We start from the raw sequence: 21103 nt of genomic DNA on the forward strand, positions 1-21103 counted from the left end.
CTAGGATGTAATGCTAACGTTAGATAAGTCAGATAGGGGCTAACGCTAACAGGGGCTAACGCTAAGCAAAACCTTGTTTTACCTTGAAATTCGGTCCAATATCCCTCCGGATTTTCACAATCCATTGTCTCCTAAGTTTGTCCATCACTGTAAAACGATGGAACGACAATGATTTGCCAGATTCCCGCCGTTGTATGCATGTATGTATGTATGTATATATGTATGTATATGTGAATATGTGTCATGTCATCGCAGGTGCACTGAGTTGGGGCTGATTCATGATGAAGATTGGTAGGTACCGCCCCTTGATGACGCGCTGTCTGCTGGGCCTCTGTCTGTCTCTCTCCCTCTGTCTCTCCATGGTGAGGTGCATACCTGGCAGTCGGTCCCCTAGTGAGCCTCCACAGTATCTATGTATGTAAACCAGTGGCAACAGGAAAGGTTTGGTGGAAGGAGTAATATGGGTCACAGACAAAGTCAGGCCGGCATTGTGTAGTTCCCTGCTGGACAATGGCCAGGAGCTTTTATTCAGGAAACAGCATTTAAACAATACACTTCAAACACACATAATACAAATAATACCCGCCCCATGGAGCTACTGTCTAACTAAACTCAGCCGGGCCGCTGTTCGGCTTTACCGGTCTGTAGAAAGTCATTAGTCTGGCTCTCTGTCTATCCAGACAGCTCTTCTCTCTGCGGTTGACTGACACACACACACACACACACACACACACACACACACACACACACACACACACACACACACACACACACACACACACACACACACACACACACACACACACACACACACACACACACACACACACACACACACACACACACACACACACACACACACACACAAAGGAGAGGGCCTAATGGAAGCTGTCCATGCACCCTTCAACCACCAGCCTCCTCAACCTCTCACACTATGTATGTATTGTATGTCTTGCTGATTAATTGGGTACAATGGACCACAATGGAAACACGCCCCAGGGGCTTTTTGTGTTTTCCTTTTAGCATAACTTTTGACTGCGATATCTGTACTGTTAACAATGTTGATAATACAGTATTCAATCAATCAATAAATCAAAGACTCTTACACAACACTCAGGTGTGGTGGGTAACGAGGAGGCGGGGAAAATAAAACACAAATGCAAGGCAAAAAAATCCCAATAAAAAAAATCCAAAATGGCTACCAGAGATTAACCACAAAGTCCCCAAAATAATGAAAATGTCTTCAACCCATGACAAGAACATATACTGTAACCCACCATATTAAGATAATAATAAAAACATGATCAAAATATGACATTCAAGGTAATCATGATGATCCCATAAAGTCCATATATCATAGTAGAAGAGATCCAATACTAATACAATCATAATGTCCATATGTCCATAAAGTCTTGACTGGTGCACATGTGAGTAAAATGAATACTGCTTTTTGTCTGAATGTTGTATTCTCCAAATGTTTACCATATTTCTAGATTTGATCAGATTATTTAATGTTTAAACCAAATTGTTTATACTGTGGATGAGTGAGCATGAATAGTTCTAACAAGGAGTCAGAAGGTCATTCTGACAGATGGACTCCTACAGTTTAAAACTGGCCTCTCTCCACCGTTTCTCCGTTGATTCACAGGAGCATTTTCACCTCCGTTTCTCCTGAAGTCAATGATGACCTCCTTCCTCTAGAAAAAAAAAAAATGTCACACAGAACTCCTACAGACTTGAAAAAAATATATTTTAATATATTGTTATTGGCTCTTACTCAGGTCTTTAACAAGATGCTTCTCATGCTTCTGCAGAGCATCGTAGAACGCTGACATGGCTTTTTTCCCTTTCTTTTTCATAATGTCATGCAACATTCTCACTTTAGCCTCACTGGTCCCCTCTGCCTTGATGTTGCTATACGTCTCCTCTGACAGAAAGCCTTCACGAAGAAGCTCATCGAGTACACCCTGAACCTCTGTGACACGTTTAACGAGCTCAGTCCAGTTCTTCTTCATGAAGTCTTCTTTCATTTCTGTTAAAATAAAAAGTCAGACTATTATGTCATTTTAATTCTGATTTCTGGTTTCACAAAGGTAGAGGTGAACTGCACTTAAAGTTTAATGGCCCAGATGACTGAGGGAGGAAGAAATCATTGTTTAATTTAATGTTGTAGTTCTTGATTTGATGTCAGGGTCAAATATAAAGGTCAGAGAAGAGTAAATATCTTACCTGTTGTCAGGGTTATCTGAAGTTGTTCCACACCTGCGGCATTTGAGAGAAAAGTGTGATATTTGTTCATTTGATTATAGTAACACACCCAGGGAAGTTGTAATGAAGTCCACTCAGATATATAATCCTTTATTGAACTACTCTTATAGTTATAATAGTTGATATAATCCTTTCCTGAACAACTCTGACACATTACATGTAGGAGCATAACATGCTACTTGCTTGCTGCCAACTAACTAAGCTCACTTCCTGGTTCTGACAGTGATATCATCCAAAGGTATGCAGTACAGTAGCCTGGAATTGTAACACAACTGTTTACAATACGGCCCTGTGTCCTTAACATAGGGTTAAGGTTACCAACAACGCTGAGTCCTTACTTAATTCATTACTTACTTAAACAAGAGATCATTACATTCATACCAAAAACCAGGAAAGGATAAAAATGTGAACACATTTCTCCATGCTCTATGACTATGAGTTGATCCATATTTACATTAATAGATATGTGTTTTTATTCTGCTGTTGCCGAATCACTCTGGATAAAGAACATCATATAAATGTATAAAATATAAAAGTAATCAATACTTCTACGCCTCAGTTGAGCTGTGAGTTTCTCTACTTCCTGGGTCAGCTTGCGTTGCTCTGCTGCCATCTCTTTGGTGTAGTTCTGTAGTTCTCTCTCTGTTTCAACAACGGATAGAACAAACATAAGTTTAGATGAAACACACATTTTAACATCCTCAATTAATTGTATTTCCACTTCTGTGATATTCCTGTCTTGATAGACATAGAAATCCTTTACAACTGCAGAGTTAAAATGTGCAGGCTCCACTTCACAAAACATAAAACAATGTGATGTTCTAATGTTTGTTTCCCAAAAGGCATGTTCACCAATAACATCAGACCACACTGGATGTTGTCCAATCAAAGTGAGACATTTTCACATCCCAGCAAGAGAGAACTGGCAGTTTAATACTAATCAATACCATTAAACAAGAGATCATTAAATTCACACAAAAAAACAGGAAAAGAGTAAAGAACGTGAGCATAATTGTCCAATTGATTTCATAAATAATTAATATAAGTTATTTACAAGTTAATGTTTATTCTGCTGTTTCTAAATCACTGGATAAAGAACATCATATAAATGTATACAATATTAAAGCAATCAGTAAAATCTCACCAAGACAAGTTTTTTCAGTGATGACATCATCCCTCTCTTTCTTCATCATCCTCAGTTCTTCATCTTTCTTCTCCAGTTGATCGTCTCTTTGCTTCTGCGCTGTGAGATCATCGACTTGTTATTGTTAATGGAATCATTTGCATGTCACTGTCAGCTCAGATCCTGGCAAAGTTCATTCCCTTGTGCAAATAGCTTAACAAAATAAAATGAATACTGTGTATAAAATAACCCCAACCCATAAACCTAACCTCTTAATGTCTAATCACAATTACCCTATCTTCGTATCGGTTGTATTTCGAGCAATGAGTCTGTGTACTGCTGCAAACAGCCCAGCCTGCGTGCGTGGCTCAAAACGAAGCACAGCGCGTTAAGGCACACTTTCAACACTTGGAGGTAGTGTCATCATTTTTTGTTTGTGTCAGTCAAAAGATTAAAACATTGCTGTCCATTGTAAACTTTGTACAGACACCAACTCGCTTTCAACCACAATATATTCAACTGACATCTAACGCGCATCTCTCTCTCTCTCTCTCTCTCTCTCCCTCTCTGCTTCTCCCCCCCTCTCTCTCTCTCTCTCTCTATCACACACACCTCTCCCCCTCTCCCTCTCTCTCTCTCACAAACACAGTGCATGCAGTAAAATCCTCAGTGTTCATGTGTTCCAGTAATATAGTCTGTGACGTGTGATGAATGTGAAGCGTAAGTGATGTTAAGACCTGTGTAGGCTATAGGTCTGTTTGTGGCGGTGATGCGTCACATACTAGAAACCTATGGGTTTAGGAACCTTTGTAGTTCACTGTTACAGCGTCAGCTGTTTCATACGTTTCTGTCATATTATTTACACTCTTAGTTACCATTCCTAATTGGAGCACACTTTCCCATATCTATGCTATGTATGTATGTATGTATGTATGTATGTATGTATGTATGTATGTATGTATGTATGTATGTATGTGTATATATATGTGTATATATATATGTGTGTATATATAATATTGTTATAATATTAGAGTGGGATTGAAATGTAGTGCAAAGCTGATATTTAAAAGCCAATGGAATCCCCTCTGCATGTGGGAGAAGGTGTTTGGACGTGTGGAGCCCCGAGGGGAGACAGTGTCCAACGAAATCACAGGAAAAAGGTCAATTTGATCTAAAGTCTGCTTGTGTGGTAGGTCGACTTCATGCCGTCACGCGAGTGACAGATCAAAAGATTCAACCAAACGTGTGCAAAAGTCTAGTGGAATATTAATACAGGGTAAACAGAGAAGAAAGAAAAACTAAAATAAGAGCAGAATAAAGTAGTGCAAAAACCGAAAGCAGTTAAATAAAGCAGTTTTAAAATAGATCAGGAGGAAAATTGTTATGTTTTACCTTCTGGTCCAAAATAAATATAAATATCCAGGTTTGTTCCTCTTTGAATGTACTTTTCGTCATTTTATATTAAGTTACAAAACTTTAGAATGCTGTCTTTTATATTCTTGTATATAAAAAAAAACAAGACCAGGAGACCTGGTTCTGCCAGACCCAGACTTCACATGACGTGTCAGCCTGTGTCTATGCCCATGTATGGACGAAAGGGGGACAGACTTTTATGGCTGGGGCCTAAGGACAAAGTGACCAAAACCTGTTTTTTGCCCATGTATGGAGAAAACGGGTACAAAACATGCCCATGTATGGACGAAAGGGGGACAGACTTTTATGGCTGGGGCCTAAGGACTAAGTGACCATGCCCATGTATGGAGGAAACAGGTACAAAGCCTCATGTAAGCCAGACCCCCTGGGTCCGGCAAAAATCTATATCTATAGGTTATGTTTGTGACGTCATACGGGAGCGTTTCCATATACGTCATAGAATATCTATGGATAATTATTAGTTCGACATCAAACGGATAATGGTCCATGTCGTTATATCTGGAGTTAATAATGGATAAATGAACACTGAGGATTTTAGTGTGCAGCGTGCACAGAGGTACCGACAGACAAGAGATATGAGGGCCGTCAGTCCATTTGGTCACAACTTAGCCAACAATTTAGGAATTAAAACATTTGTAAATTTGTGACAAATGTGACAAATTATATTTATCTGCTTGATCTATGGGTGTTATTATATACGAGTGATATGTAACATCTGATTTACTTATGCATGCAATTGTATCTGATTGATATGTAACATGTGGGAAACTATGAGGTATATGGACATTTCCAATTCAAGTGAGGGTAATGGGTCAGTGGGTGATTTGTGCCACCCAACGTTTCAAGTAGAGGGTGCGGCACTGGGGGGAGGGGGGAACAAACACCGGTGTGAACTGGTGAATCGAGAGGAGATCTCCTGTGCGCCAGTGTTACTAGTTTAGGTTATAGTTTTTAACTACGTGGTAGTACATCTACATTAACGTTCAGATTTCAAATATAAAGTGCTTACCTCATGGCCACGGATGTTACAATTCACTTCGGGTGGGTCTAAGTACCGGTATCTTCCATATTGTTCAATAAAAAGCATTTTAATCCGATCGGCGGCCATTTTCTCATAGAGTTATAACGTATCAGAGTGCAATACACCCTCCAACCGATACGGCCACGTAGTTGAAAAAAAAACGAGACAATGGCCACCAATCGGATCAAAATGCTTTTTATTGAACAATACGGAAGATACGGGTACTTATGAGGGCCCGTGCATAATTATAACACCCGTGGCCATGAGATAAGCACTTTATATTTGAAATCTGAACGTTTATGTAGATGTACGAGTTGTAAATGGAGAAATGCAAACACCAGGTGTACGTTCAGCCATGGCGCTTGACGACGGGCTAACAATGCTAAGCTACTAAAGTCGTTACTCCACCGTTGTTTTGTCCACATCTTCAGTGAGATACTTCTATACAAACGAACGTCGAGCGGCCTGTTGTTTAGCTGGGGCCGCCCTCACCTAGCTGCTGTGTTCGCTACAATGTTATATTGTTTATACAACTAGATTCTGTCCCGAAAAAGACTAACGCAATACTGGCCGCTTCCCACCGTGGTGAAGTTAGTTTCAGCCTCAGGTTGAATATTCACCCAGTGGATATTACTCCAGTAAAGTAAAAATACCTCAAAATTGTACTTAAGTACAATACTTGAGTAAATGTACTTAGTTACTTTACACCACCACAGAGGGGAGCAATACTGATGGGCGGGGATTAGGCTTGTAACCGGAGAACAATGGGCCAACGAGCAACCAAAACCACTCATGCTAATGTTGTCCCTGCAAGTTAAAACCACTCTCCGCCCCCACAAGAGCGACAGAAACACACAGAAACACTGCTGTTTTTGTAATGTAATTTAAACCACTTAATGATTCTAAAACGACTATCTTTTGGAATACAAACCTTCTTCAACATTCGAACTGTGTTAATATGAAGGAAAAAAAAAAGAAAAGCACGAAAGAAAAAAAAGAAGAATTTGCTCTTTTCTACTGTTTGTCAATGGCCGAGTTGATCCCAAAATTTCCAGCCACTGTCACAAATGTGTGTTTATTCTGCTGTTGCCGAATCACTCTGGATAAAGATCATCATATAAATGTATAAAATATAAAATTAATCAGTACTATCTCACCAAGACGATTTTTTTCAGTGGTGACATCATCCCTCTCCTTCATCATCCTCAGCTCTTCATCTTTCTTCTTCAATTGATCGTCTCTTCTTTGCTCCAGTTGAGCTGTGAGTTTCTCTACCTCTGCCATCTCTTTGGACACACACACACACACACACACACACACACACACACACACACACACACACACACACACACACACACACACACACACACACACACACACACACACACACACACACACACACACACACACACACACACACACACACACACACACACACACACACACACACACAGCAGTAAAATCCTCAGTGTTCATGTGTTCAAGTAATATAGTCTGTGACGTGTGATGACTGTGAAGCGTAAGTGATTTTTAGACCCATGAGGTAAGCACTTTATATTTGAAATCTGAACGTTAATGTAGATGTACTATACCACGTAGTTAAAAACTATAACCTAAACTAGTAACACTGGCGCACAGGAGATCTCCTCTCGATTCACCAGTTCACACCGGTGTTTGTTCCCCCCTCCCCCCAGTGCCGCACCCTCTACTTGAAACGTTGGGTGGCACAAATCATTCAATCACCCACTGATCAGACCCATTACCCTCACGTGAATTGGAAATGTCCATATACCTCATAGTTTCCCACATGTTACATATCAATCAGATACAATTACATGCATAAGTAAATCAGATGTTACACACTCGTATATAATAACATCCATAGATCAAGCAGATAAATATAATAACTAGAAAATGTGCTCCTCGGAGCACAAGTCTCCGCCAGCAGACCCGTGCTATTTTAATCAAATGAAATCACTTACCCTATCTTTAACCATAGTTCTCTAGGAATGTTCTAATTCTTACTTAAAATAGAACATGTATCTACTGTATACAATGAGATATGTGCTTGTTGATGTTGTCTTTCATTACTTGAATACTGTGACCAGTGCCTTCTTTTCCTTTCAATGTTCTTTACAGACTCTTGTACTTTTTCTTCCAGAGATTGTAGCAATCTTTGCTGTGTCATGTTGTCAGCATTTGTGGCTCGTCTTCGTTTTTTGTCATTTAGGGATTCTTTGTCTCTGTTTAGTGTTCTTTCTCTCTGTTTCTTAGCTTTGGCCTTCTTCAGTTTCATTGTGTGATCTCAGCCTCTCCTGTCTAAGCTATTTATATATTTATATTACATATTGTGATGTCACGTGAAACTGACCAATGTTATGTGTTCTCAGAGGGACACACACACGCACGGACGGGTGATTTGTACTGGAAGGTACTGTTCCAATCAAGACTGATCCTGTCTTACCTCACTTCAAAAAACATAAATGACTGTTTGAAGTGACACACCTATTTATAGGATTTTATTTCGTCATGCGTCCCTCTAGCCAATCAAAAGCATTGGTGTCAACATATTGTCACGTGTCACGTGGCACTTGACCAATGTTAGCTTGGCTAGGGGGGGGGGACACACAGCGGGACGAAGCGAAAACATACTCTCCGCCTCCGGCGGAGACAAATATAATGTGCATTTGTCACAAATTTACAAATGTTTTAATTCCTAAAGTGTTGGCTAAGTTGTGACCAAATGGACTGACGGCCCTCATATCTCTTGTCTGTCGGTACCTCTGTGCACGCTGCACACAAAAATCCTCAGTTTTCATTTATCCATTATTAACTCCAGATATAACGACATGGACCATTATCCGTTTGATGTCGTAATTATCCATAGATATTCTATGACGTATATGGAAACGCTCTCGTATGACGTCACAAACATAACCTATAGATATAGATTATTTTTTTGCCGGACCCAGGGGGTCTGGTTTACATGAGGCTTTGTACCTGTTTCGTCCATACATGAGCATGGTCACTTTGTCCTTAGGCCCCAGCCATAAAAGTCTGTCCCCCTTTCGTCCTTACATGGGCATGTTTTGTACCTGTTTTCTCCATACATGGGCGAAAAACTGGTTTTGGTCACTTTGTCCTTAGGCCCCAGCCATAAAAGTCTGTCCCCATTTCGTCCATACATGGGCATAGACACAGGCTGACACGTCATGTGAAGTGGTCTTGTTAAAATATATATACAAGAATATAAAAGACAGCATTCTAAAGTTTTGTAACTTAATATAAAATGACGAAAAGTACATTCAAAGTGGAACAAACCTGGATATTTATATTTATTTTGGACCAGAAGGTAAAACATTAAAATTTTCCTCCTGATCTCTTTTAAAACTGCTTTATTTAACCGCTTTCGGTTTTTGCACTACTTTATATCTCTCTCTGCTCTTATTTTAGTTTTTCTTTCTTCTCTGTTTACCCTGTATTAATATTCCACTAGACTTTTGCACACGTTTGGTTGAATCTTTTGATCTGTCACTCGCGTGACAGCATGAAGTCGACCTACCACACAAGCAGACTTTAGATCAAATTGACCTTTTTCCTGTGATTTCGTTGGCCACTGTCTCCCCTCGGGGCTCCACACGTCCAAACACCTTCTCCCACATGCAGAGGGGAAACCATTGTCTTTTAAATATCGGCTTTGCACTACATTTCTATCCCACTCTATTATAACAATTATATATATATATATATATATATATATATATATATATATATATATATATATATATATATATATATATATATATATATATATATATATATACACACACACACACACACACACACATACATACATACATATATACATACATAGCATAGATATGGGAAAGTGTGCTCCAATTGGGAATGATAACTAAGAGTGTAAATAATATGACAGAAACGTATGAAACAGCTGACGCTGTAACAGTGAACTACAAAGGTTTCTAAACCCATAGGTTTCTAGTATGTGAAGCATCACCGCCACAAACAGACCTATCACATACTAGAAACCTATGGGTTTAGGAACCTTAGTAGTTCACGGTTACAGCGTCAGCTGTTTCATACGTTTCTGTCATATTATTTACACTCTTAATTACCATTCCCAATTGGAGCACACTTTCCCATATCTATGCTATGTATGTATGTATGTATGTATGTATGTATGTATGTATGCAGGGCAGGAATTTCACGGCGGCCACGACGGCCATGGCCGTCGTTGCCCCTCTCATTGGCCGTGTGCCCCTCGAATAATGACATGCCTCCACGGCCACAGTGGCCGTGGTGCCCCGCCGGCGCCCGCAGCAGTTGATTTCACATATTTTATTTTTTTTCCACTGCGCCATTTTTATGTCAATACGGTATTTTTGCTGCGCGCGTACCACATGATCAGTGGTACTGTAGGTAGGTAGGCTTGATTTCAAGCCTCGTATGAACCGTCGGGATCCCGCAACACAGTGTTATACGACACAAAAGCATCACCGGCCCAATCAGGAGATAAATCTAACGCAGCCTGTTGAACTCCGAATGTCTCTGAGCAGACCGTTTAAGGCAGGTACACATTGCAGGACCTTAAAGTGCTCGGGGGGTTATCTGATCGTTAAGCATTACACACTGCAGGAGTTTATTTCTTGAAATCGGCTGTCATAATATCGTTGTGGTCTTCACAACAGGATTGATCCCCGACAAGGGCTGACACACTGTAGGATAGTTCACTAGGATGCTATCTCCAGAGTCAGACCCAATACATACATTTGAATTTATTCCAATTCATTTTAATCGACGTATCCCGTGATATGCCTCTCTCCCTCTCCCCCCTCTCTCGCTCTTTCTCTCTCTCTCTCTCTCTGCCTCTCTCTCTCTCTCCCTCTCTCGCAGTCAAGTGCGCAGAAGCCGTCAGTGACAGCGTTGCCATGTCCGCTTATTATAAGCGACTTTGGGCTTGTTTTTCTGTAGAGTTGCTTGTAAATATTGGTTGTTGCGGGGTGCATTTTTTGGGCTTATTTGTGTAGTTGCTTATTTGGCCTTGTTTCCTAATGTTGTTTAAACCACATAATATGTATTTGTCCGCAGACCCCCCTTCTGTAAATATGTTGTGCCATCACTGACCCCCATACAAGATTTGTGTGGATTTGGAAAATATTCCACAATTTTCTCAAGATTTTTATTTGAAAATAGCTGCGACGCGTTGTGAGCTTGTAGATCGGCTATTTTCAAATATCCAATGTATTTGTAATAAATAGGTTTAAAGTGCTCAAGTGGCCTTTTCTTGGGCTTGTTTTCATAGACCTGGTTGCTTATTTCTCTCGCAACATCTGGCAACGCTGTTCATAACAGCGTGCACATGCTGCACACTCACACACACACACACAGAGCTCGCTCTTGCTCTCACTCTCTGTCTGTCTGTCTCTCTGTACAATTCCTCTAAAATAAACAGCCCACCAGGCTCGCTCACTCTCTCATTTTGTTTTATAATGTTAACTTAATACAGGACTGGACGGTAATATTGCGGTAGGGACTGTTTGTTGTGGTCAGATCCAGCGACGCTCCCCTGGCCACGGTGGCTGTAATGTGCTCTCATTGGCTGTAGCGTGGATCTTCTCGCAGACCCTTTCATAATGTATGATACTGTCCGATCTCCTGTCTGGGACAGAGCTGAATATCTAACATGGTAGTTATCTGAAAACGGTCGGAAAGCCGTCGCAGAGCGGATAATCGCGGCCACATCGTCTCGCGGAACCTTTCACACAGAGCGAGCATTATCTCGCAGATCAAAGGCCGATCTGCGTCAGATCGGGAGGTTTTGTCGGCGAGCGCCAAAAAATGTCGGCGACAGCAATCTCGGACCCAATCTCCTGCAGTGTGTACGGGCCCTTAGCAGAGTCAAACTTCTCTGAACGGACGATTGAGGTAAGAATACATTTGTGAAAGCATAAGACAAGAAACTCAACATATAATGTTACACACTGTTTGTATTATAGCGACGCAACGTGACAATGTGTGCTGGTTTGACGATGTGTGCTGTTTTAACGTGTGAATGAAAACTGCAAAAACAAAATACTCCCGGCCTTCATTGGTGTAAAGTTACTAAGTACATTTACTCAAGTACTGTACTTTTGAGGTATTTTTTTTTACTTTACCGGAGTATTTACTTCTGGACTACATCTCAGAGGAATATCGTACCTTTATTCCACTACAATGATATGAAAAGATTTGTATTATTATTACCAAACACACTAACCACTTAAGCCCTATATATATATATATATATATATATATATATATATATATATATATATATATATATATATATATTTCTGCCATTTGAAAATAGCAGATCTACAAGCTCACAAGGCATCACATCGCGACGCAATGTGAGCTTGTAGATCTGCTATTTTCAAAAGATTGTTTATACATTTTGAACTTGTGAAATGGGACATTCTGCACAATGAGTACTTTTACTTTTGGTACTTTTAAGTACATTTTGATACGACGACTTTGAAAAATACTGATTAAACTTTGTTTGCCATTACATAACTAGGTAAAGACCACTTGAAGCACACATTCCATTCTCTGTATCACAGTTTATTTAAAATCTACTGTGTTTGTTTTATTTGACTGTTAGTGTGATTTTCACATACATTCATGAATGATTCCTCATTCATTTGGAGTTTGGTGTACACATGTAGATATCCTTGTTTTAAAATGTGATTGAAAGAATATGATTATCACAGGAATTAATGTGACTAGAAGTTCGGGTTGACAGCTCAAGCTGTATGTTAGGTATAGGCTTTGTTAGAGTTGTTTAAGTTAAAAAAATTATGTTACTTCATTTTACTCTCAGCTAAAGGCATGCCTTCCAAGCAGCGGAGGGATCACATTTTGAAGAAGTCGTTTCAGCATGCAGCTAAAAACTGCAAAACATTGGATGTTTTTTTCAAAAGGTGAGGAAATTATGATTCAAAAAGCAATAAGGCTAGCTACTAAGATGCACCAAAATGCATGTAAGCCAGTTATTTTGCAGTGAAACCATTTAATGTATTTGCTGTTAGCTGTTTTGACCCAGTATTGTGTCAATATTTTCCAGCCAGAGTAAGGCAGACCAGAAAGACACAGAAGAACCAAAGAACAAACGGCAGAGAATTACAGACACAGGTGAACAACAAGTATTATTACTACATGGAGAAGAAGGAGAGGATGGAGGAGAAAAGGAAGCAAGCCACAGATATGAAAGAGAAGAGCAGGCCAGAGGAGACAATGGCAGAGATGAGAGAGGAGAACAGGCCGGAGGAGAAAATGAACCAGCAGGACACAGATATGAAGGAGGAGACAAAGTAAGACAAAGACACAGAGATCAGACAGAAGGAGAACATGACAGAACAGACTATGTAAGTCTAGGAGACAGAGATGAGAGAGGAGAACAGGCCGGAGGAGAAAATGAACCAGCAGGACACAGATATGAAGGAGGAGACAAAGTAAGACACAGAGATCAGAAAGAAGGAGAACATGACAGAACAGACAATGTAAGTCAAGGAGGCAGAGATGAGAGAGGAGAACAGGCCGGAGGAGAAAATGAACCAGCAGGACACAGATATGAAGGAGGAGACAAAGTAAGACAAAGACACAGAGATCAGACAGAAGGAGAACATGACAGAACAGACAATGTAAGTCTAGGAGACAGAGATGAGAGAGGAGAACAGGCCGGAGGAGAAAATGAACCAGCAGGACACAGATATGAAGGAGGAGACAAAGTAAGACAAAGACACAGAGATCAGACAGAAGGAGAACATGACAGAACAGACAATGTAAGTCTAGGAGACAGAGATGAGAGAGGAGACAAAGGAACTTCAGATAAAGAAGTCATAAGCATCTGGATCTAAGTGGCTGCTTGACTGCAACTGCAGCTGATGGTGCATCCGTCAACTTTGGAAAGACGAATGGTGTCCTCACCAAACTACAGGACTCTGTGCCATGGATGCTGAAAGTGCATTGTGTTGCCCACAGACTGGAGCTGGGCCTGAAGGAAGCCTTCAAGGGAACATACTTTGAACAGGTACTGTATTGTTTTTCTTACTTACTATATCTGTAGAATATATAATCAAAATGTACAATGTGTAATGCAGTGTAAGTGTAATAAATGCTGTCATTTCTGTTTTTCTTTTACCAAGATTGATGACCTCTTGGCAAGACTGTACTCTCTCTACCATCGTTCCCCCAAAAAATGGAGGGAGTTGAAGGCCATCGGAGAGGAACTTAAGGAGCACATTGTGAAACCGGCTCGCTCCCAGGGAACAAGGTGGATTGACCACAGGAGGAGGGCTGTGTCGTGTCTTGCCAACTCAAACTTCAGGAGCATTGTCACCCACCTCCAGGAAAGACAGGACGAGGCCGCACCAGAGAGAGAGAAGATCAGGGCCATGTTGCGGCAGTTAACCTCAGAAAAGTTTGTTCTCAATATGGCACTATATCAGGACCTTTTATCTGCGCTGGCTGAACTGTCGCTTCATTTCCAAGGAGATCAAATGCCCCTATCGAGTGTGCGTAGTAGGATCCTGGCTGCCCAGGCTGCACTGCGTAAGCAAACTGAGAGGCCAGGTCCCTATCTCCGCCCAGTCTTTGAATCCTTCACCATGAGCACTGAGGGTTTTCAATACAATGGTGTAAAGATCAGAAATTCAAATGTAACTGCAGAGGCCTTCTGTCGCAGTAGGAAAGACACTGTGGACAAAATCATTTCCTGCATTGGCAAGAGATTTTCCACTTTCTCCACTGATCCTGTGCTTCTTGCAGCAGAGATGTTTGATCCTGTGAATTTACCAACTGAAGAAAGGCTCTTGGAGGAGTTTGGTGAGGAAGAGGTGCATCACTATGCAAGCACTTTGAGCCTCTTCTCACAAAAAATGGTTGTAATGTGGCTGAGATAGAAAGAGAGTGGTATAGAGCTAAAGTTGACATAGTACGCCACCACAAGGACCAAGCTTTCCTCCCGTTATGGTCAAGGTTTCTGAATGAGAAGGGAAGCACATATCCCAACCTGCTACACCTGATTAGAATTGTCTTAGTGTTCCCTGTTTCCACCTCTCAGGTAAAGCGACAGTTCTCAGTTATGAAGAGAATGCAGGGAGACTGGCGCCTAAGCCTGCACACATCCACAATTGAAGACCTCCTCCTTATCAAATCACAGGGTTGTGCTCCTGCAGATTATCAAAGCCAAGAAGCAGTGGCAAAATGGTGGGGAGCTGGCATCTGTAAAAAGAGGCCATACACTCAGCCATATGGTCCAAGAAATTCAAAATCCAACAATGTGACATCGCCTGACTCCCCATCTTCAAGTAGTGATTCAGATTAGGCTAGTACAAGCCAGGGCTGAATGTGACCGATGAGAAACTCATTTGCAAGTATTTTGCCTGTGAGGCTTTTTGGTTACAGGATAACTAGGCTGAACTACTAAGTAAAATGCCACAACATACATATTTACAATATTTTGCAACAGTAGCTACTTGTATTTTGTGATTTAAAGCTGTGAATGTGATTGTTTATTTAACCCATTAAGACGTGAGGCCGATTCTACAAATGCCTTTAAATCAGTAGTTCTCAAACTTGTTCATGCCAAGGACCCCCAAATTGATATGTATTTGTCCCCCATCTGAAAATGTTTTGTGCCAGGGACCCCCCAGTGTTAAAAAATACATAAATTATTCAAAATCTTCAAAAATAGATGTACAAACTTGTACAGTAGCACGGCACTAACTAAGTTCTAATGTTCTAAGAGTTTTCTGAAAATGTTATGTTGCTATAAATGTAGCTAAAATCTAAAATGACACAGATGCTTTCCCTGTTTTGACGGGTTAAACCAGAGAAGCTAAATGATTGTTTGAAACTCATTTCCTGCTGTTACTACTGTTTGTCTCTGTAGGACAGTTTAATTACTGCTGTTTGTGTGGGACAGCATAAGGGAAGTCAGAAGGTGCATCTAGCTATAATCCTCTGTTCACATGAAGCCAGAGCAGTTCCCCCCCCCCCCCCAACTTGAGATGATGATCTTTTTGTGTCCATGATGAACATTGTTCATCCAGCATGAAAATGAGATGTATTAATTGTTTGAGAAATAAAACAATTATTCTGTGAAATAAACAGCTTCATGATATTTATTTATTTGAAAGTTATTATGTATTATGTAAACATCCTTAACCTTTAAGCTAAATTAATTATGATGTGGCGTGGACTTAAAATCATTGTTTTATTTGATGGCCTTCCTGCCCTGGCACTTGGCCTTTGTGCCCTCCAAAAATGTATATATATATATATATATATATATATATATATATATATATAATTGTTATAATATTAGAGTGGGATTGAAATGTAGTGCAAAGCCGATATTTAAAAGACAATGGTAACCCCTCTGCATGTGGGAGAAGGTGTTTGGACGTGTGGAGCCCCGAGGGGAGACAGTGGCCAACGAAATCACAGGAAAAAGGTCAATTTGATCTAAAGTCTGCTTGTGTGGTAGGTCGACTTCATGCCGTCACGCGAGTGACAGATCAAAAGATTCAACCAAACGTGTGCAAAAGTCTAGTGGAATATTAATACAGGGTAAACAGAGAAGAAAGAAAAACTAAAATAAGAGCAGAGAGAGATATAAAGTAGTAGTGCAAAAACCGAAAGCAGTTAAATAAAGCAGTTTTAAAAGAGATCAGGAGGAACATTTTAATGTTTTACCTTCTGGTCCAAAATAAATATAAATATCCAGGTTTGTTCCACTTTGAATGTACTTTTCGTCATTTTATATTAAGTTACAAAACTTTAGAATGCTGTCTTTTATATTCTTTTATAAAGAAAAAAAAATCTATATCTATAAGTTATGTTTGTGTCAAAAACAGACCTCCAGGAGGCTATACATACGGGAGCGTTTCCATATACGTCATAGAATATCTATGGATAATTATTAGTTCGACATCAAACGGATAATGGTCCATGTCGTTATATCTGGAGTTAATAATGGATAAATGAACACTGAGGATTTTAGTGTGCAGCGTGCACAGAGGTACCGACAGACAGAGATATGAGGGCCGTCAGTCCATTTGGTCACAACTTAGCCAACACTTTAGGAATTAAAACATTTGTACATTTGTGACAAATGCACATTATATTTATTATATTTATCTGCTTAATCTATGGGTGTTATTATATACGAGTGATATGTAACATCTGATTTACTTATGCATGTAATTGTATCTGATTGATATGTAACATGTGGGAAACTATGAGGTATATGGACATTTCCAATTCACGTGAGGGTAATGGGTCTGATCAGTGGGTGATTGAATGATTTGTGCCACCCGACGTTTCAAGTAGAGGGTGCGGCACTGGGGGGAGGGGGGAACAAACACCGGTGTGAACTGGTGAATCGAGAGGAGATCTCCTGTGCGCCAGTGTTACTAGTTTAGGTTATAGTTTTTAACTAAACAGTAAGCTGCAGCCAAGAACAAAGAAATAGCGAGCCCAACGGAAGAGGAACGAGTCGTTTCTGCCGTGGGGTTACAATCGCGCTGGATTTATGAACAAACCGCCGGTCACCGAGAGGATTCTGACGGAGCCGCGGGTGAGATAAGTCCATATTTCTGTTCCTGTGGATTACAAATAATGGGGTACCCCGAACTTTAAGTTATCTTCGGACCGCGTTGTACGGAAGATCGTTATCGTTTCATTTGGATATAAGGACTAATAGACTTACTCGAGAGCGTGGGAAAAAGAGGCCGTTTGGACACTAACGTGTGAACTGTTGTTATTGTTTGGAGCGTCGGTCTGCGTTGACGTTCACCATTACGTCCGAGTAGTTGTTGTTGGTCATGTTTGGAGATTGTGATCTGAAGGAGCTTGTGAAAGAAGTATTGTTATGTTTATTTGTTGGTTGTTTGTTTATTTATTTTGTTTATTAGGGAAAGAGTATAGGGACAGAAGTTCAATTAAAAGTCTGAAGTGTATTATTTATTTAACAGCTCTATATCATGTTAAGCTCTATATCATGTTAAGCTCTATATCATGTTAAGCTCTATATCATGTTAAGCTCTATATCAGTAGTTCACATGTTAAGCTCTATATCATGTTAAGCTCTATATCAGTAGTTCACATGTTAAGCTCTATATCAGTAGTTCACATGTTAAGCTCTATATCATGTTAAGCTCTATAGCAGTAGTTCACATGTTAAGCTCTATATCATGTTAAGCTCTATCAGTAGTTCACATGTTAAGCTCTAAATAATGTTAAGCTCTATATCATTAGTTCACATGTTAAGCTCTATATCAGTTGTTCACATGTTAAGCTCTATATCATGTTTTGTGTCAGTAATGTATTACTTTTCTTCCGTTCTTTGTCTTCTTCTGTCAGTAGTTTATTACTTCTATCCAATTCTTGGACTTTTTCTGTCAGTAATATATTACCTTTCTTCAGTTCTTGGTATTTCTGGTAGGTCAGTAGGAACTGCTGATCGTAGGTCATACCCAGAAATAGTTGTCTCTGATCCTGGGTCATATCCTCGGCAAAATCCAGTTGTGCCGCTTTTGTAGAACATAAAGAACACTCATAAGTTTAAAGGAACCACAGACAACTTCAATGTGTGTGTGTGTGTGTGTGTGTGTGTGTGTGTGTGTGTGTGTGTGTGTGTGTGTGTGTGTGTGTGTGTGTGTGTGTGTGTGTGTGTGTGTGTGTGTGTGTGTGTGTGTGTGTGTGTGTGTGTGTGCGTGCGCGTGCGTGCGTGCGTGCGTGTGTGCTTGTATTACTCTACTTGTGAGGGCCAAACTTCCCAAAAGTATAGTATAATTTGATAAATAGACATTGTGAGGACCATTTTCCAGGTCCTCACACAAGAAATGGTTGTTTTATGGTTAGAAATGATTTGGGGAGTAAAGCATATAATTAGGAAAAGATGTAGGTTGGGTTTAAGGTTAGGATTAGATCGCCTGGGACCAGACGAATCAGCCAGTGCAAAAAAAATTGCACTCTGCGATTTGGGTCTGGCACGCTCCGTTGTGAATCCATTTCCTGCTCCAGAAGTCTGGGGTGACCTAATCTGAGTTCCCAGAAGTTTTCGCCAGCTCTCGCATACAAACGGGAGTGGCGAGGAACTTCTGGGCCAAAACCCCTGTATTTGTGGGCGGGATATAACTTACGCTCAGAATCTGAGCGGACACGCCTCTTACCGGTCTGAGAGCTGTGCAACTCGTCTAAAAAGTCCGACGAGAGGCAAACAGCAGTACACAACAATGGCGGCCGCAATTTCTCAAGGGGAAATTGCTTCCCCTCGCTCCTATTTACATGCAACACCCACTGCATGTGGTTCCCGCCCCCTTTTCTTCATTGGCTGTTGATTTGAATCACAACGCAGTGGCCGCGCCCCTGCTGTCCAAGCTCCGACGCAATGCCTCCCAGACTAGGGGTGACCAATCAGGGCCCAGTATTCAAATATGGGAGAATGTAATTGGTAGTAAGTCTAACCAATTGCGTCCAGAGCCATTGTTTTGATCCCGCCCCCTTGGAAAAAATAACATCCTCATAGAAGCACCAGACTCATGTCCACACAGTGATATAGTCTAGCTACACGAGGCTAAGGATTAGACATTTAGAGGTTAAGTTTGGGGGTTAGGATTTCAACTTAATCACACGCCGGTGTCTTGCACTGAAAATATCAGATCTACAAGCTCACAACAAGTCGCAGCGGTACATGTCATGAGCTTGTAGATCCGATATTTCCGGCTTTGCCGTTAAAAATGACAACAAAGAAAAGTGCATTCATAAAATCACCGTCCTAAAACCTTTATTGTCCTCACAAGTATAGTAATACTAGTACTCGTGTGTGTGTGTGTGTGTGTGTGTGTGTGTGTATGTGTATGTGTATGTGTATGTGTATGTGTATGTGTGTGTGTGTGTGTTCATAATTGTGACTGTTTCATTGATAAATGCACAGTATAATAAAGTTTAATGTATAGTTTTCGTTAAGTCTATTGTTATCCTACTTACCAAAGATATGAGCTGAATTCAGTCTTCTATTCTTCTGCTCTGCTGTCTCCTTGTTGAGATAAGCATCAGCTTTAGCTTTAGCTTTATCTTTATCTACACAAAGAGAGTTCAACTGTGTTTTAATAACAACTCTTCATCATGTTATACTGACTGGATAATAAATACATTTAACATTAAATCAACTTCAGTCTTGAATACAAGTACATGAAGAAGAACAGGCATGCAAGAATCTGAACACATCAGATAAAAACAGACTTTGTATACCTATTGTAAATATTATTATATTATAGTATTATATACATTATTATTATGTAAATACAAGCTGAGTTACTGATTTGTGTGAATAATTATGTCACTCTCCTCCCATGGGTGCTGGGCTGAGAGTTCAAGATAACTCAACTAAATAAATCCAGAAGTACCACAATATGAATTTGTTTTATAATTGTAGGATGGGGGATGACTTATTTAAGCAGTCATACCTGCCTTAGTCAAACTAATTGGACTCAGAGCTATAGGTGTAACTAAGGATAAATCAGTCCCCTCCACAAACATTCAGAGAGAGACACTGTCCAGATAGAAGTTACCATCTGCTCTCTCCTGTAACAGATGTTTAGTTTCCTTTTGGCTTTTTACCACAGTACAGTAAACACCAAAGACACAGCCAACAGCATGTATCTCTACAAAAGTATTCAACATATTGGAAGGGATCCTTTGGGCCAAAAAGCACTGTTTATTCACACCGGGTGAGTAGGTGTGATTCTTTTTTTCTTGCACAGACTTTCATTTTCTGTTAGATAACAACCGACTTCATAGAAGACTGTTGTGATATGTGATCAGACCTTTGAACTCTCTTGCGGGACAATTTAACCAATCCAGATCCCATTGGCCTTTTGATTCACTCCTACTCTCAGACGATGACTTTCTCAACTTTGTATCAGGTCAGATACATTTCTTCATAACACTAATATCACACCAGGGGTCTATTCCACGAAACCTGGATTAGGGATAAACCAGGTTTAAACCGGGTTTAATCGGCTATCCTGGCTTAAATTATCCAGGAATCGGTTTCACGAAAGCTGAGTTAGCTCGGCAGATTAACTTAGCCAGTAAACCTGGATATGTTTATCCATGATCCTGTTTCACAAAAGAAAATTGAAGCAATCCTGCCTTAGTTACCATGGCAATTTAGCTGTGAAGTTAGC

The 21103-nt window shown here is 40.3% G+C and overlaps 3 protein-coding genes across 3 annotated transcripts in view; all 3 read right to left on the reverse strand.

Annotated features, from left to right (window-relative positions):
* The window catches only part of LOC308096048 (peroxisomal ATPase PEX1-like), a 643221-nt gene that overhangs the window by 141323 nt on the left and 480795 nt on the right, over positions 1–21103 (reverse strand). The window lies entirely within an intron of this gene.
* The window catches only part of LOC308094815 (uncharacterized protein), a gene marked incomplete at both ends in the record, with an annotated part of 256728 nt that overhangs the window by 39451 nt on the left and 196174 nt on the right, over positions 1–21103 (reverse strand). The window lies entirely within an intron of this gene.
* On the reverse strand, positions 525–19996 carry LOC308096069 (uncharacterized protein). Its single transcript, XM_080443350.1, has 8 exons — positions 19902–19996; positions 18326–18442; positions 7004–7132; positions 3413–3511; positions 2815–2910; positions 2230–2262; positions 1778–2032; positions 525–1697 (listed from the first exon to the last, which is right to left on the reverse strand). The coding sequence occupies exons 2-8, from the start codon at positions 18414–18416 to the stop codon at positions 1678–1680; spliced, it is 723 nt and encodes a 240-aa protein (XP_080299476.1). The 5' UTR covers positions 18417–18442; positions 19902–19996; the 3' UTR covers positions 525–1677.

This window comes from Gymnoscopelus braueri, assembly GCF_963280865.1.
Source record: "Gymnoscopelus braueri genome assembly, chromosome: 11".
NCBI lineage: Eukaryota > Metazoa > Chordata > Actinopteri > Myctophiformes > Myctophidae > Gymnoscopelus > Gymnoscopelus braueri.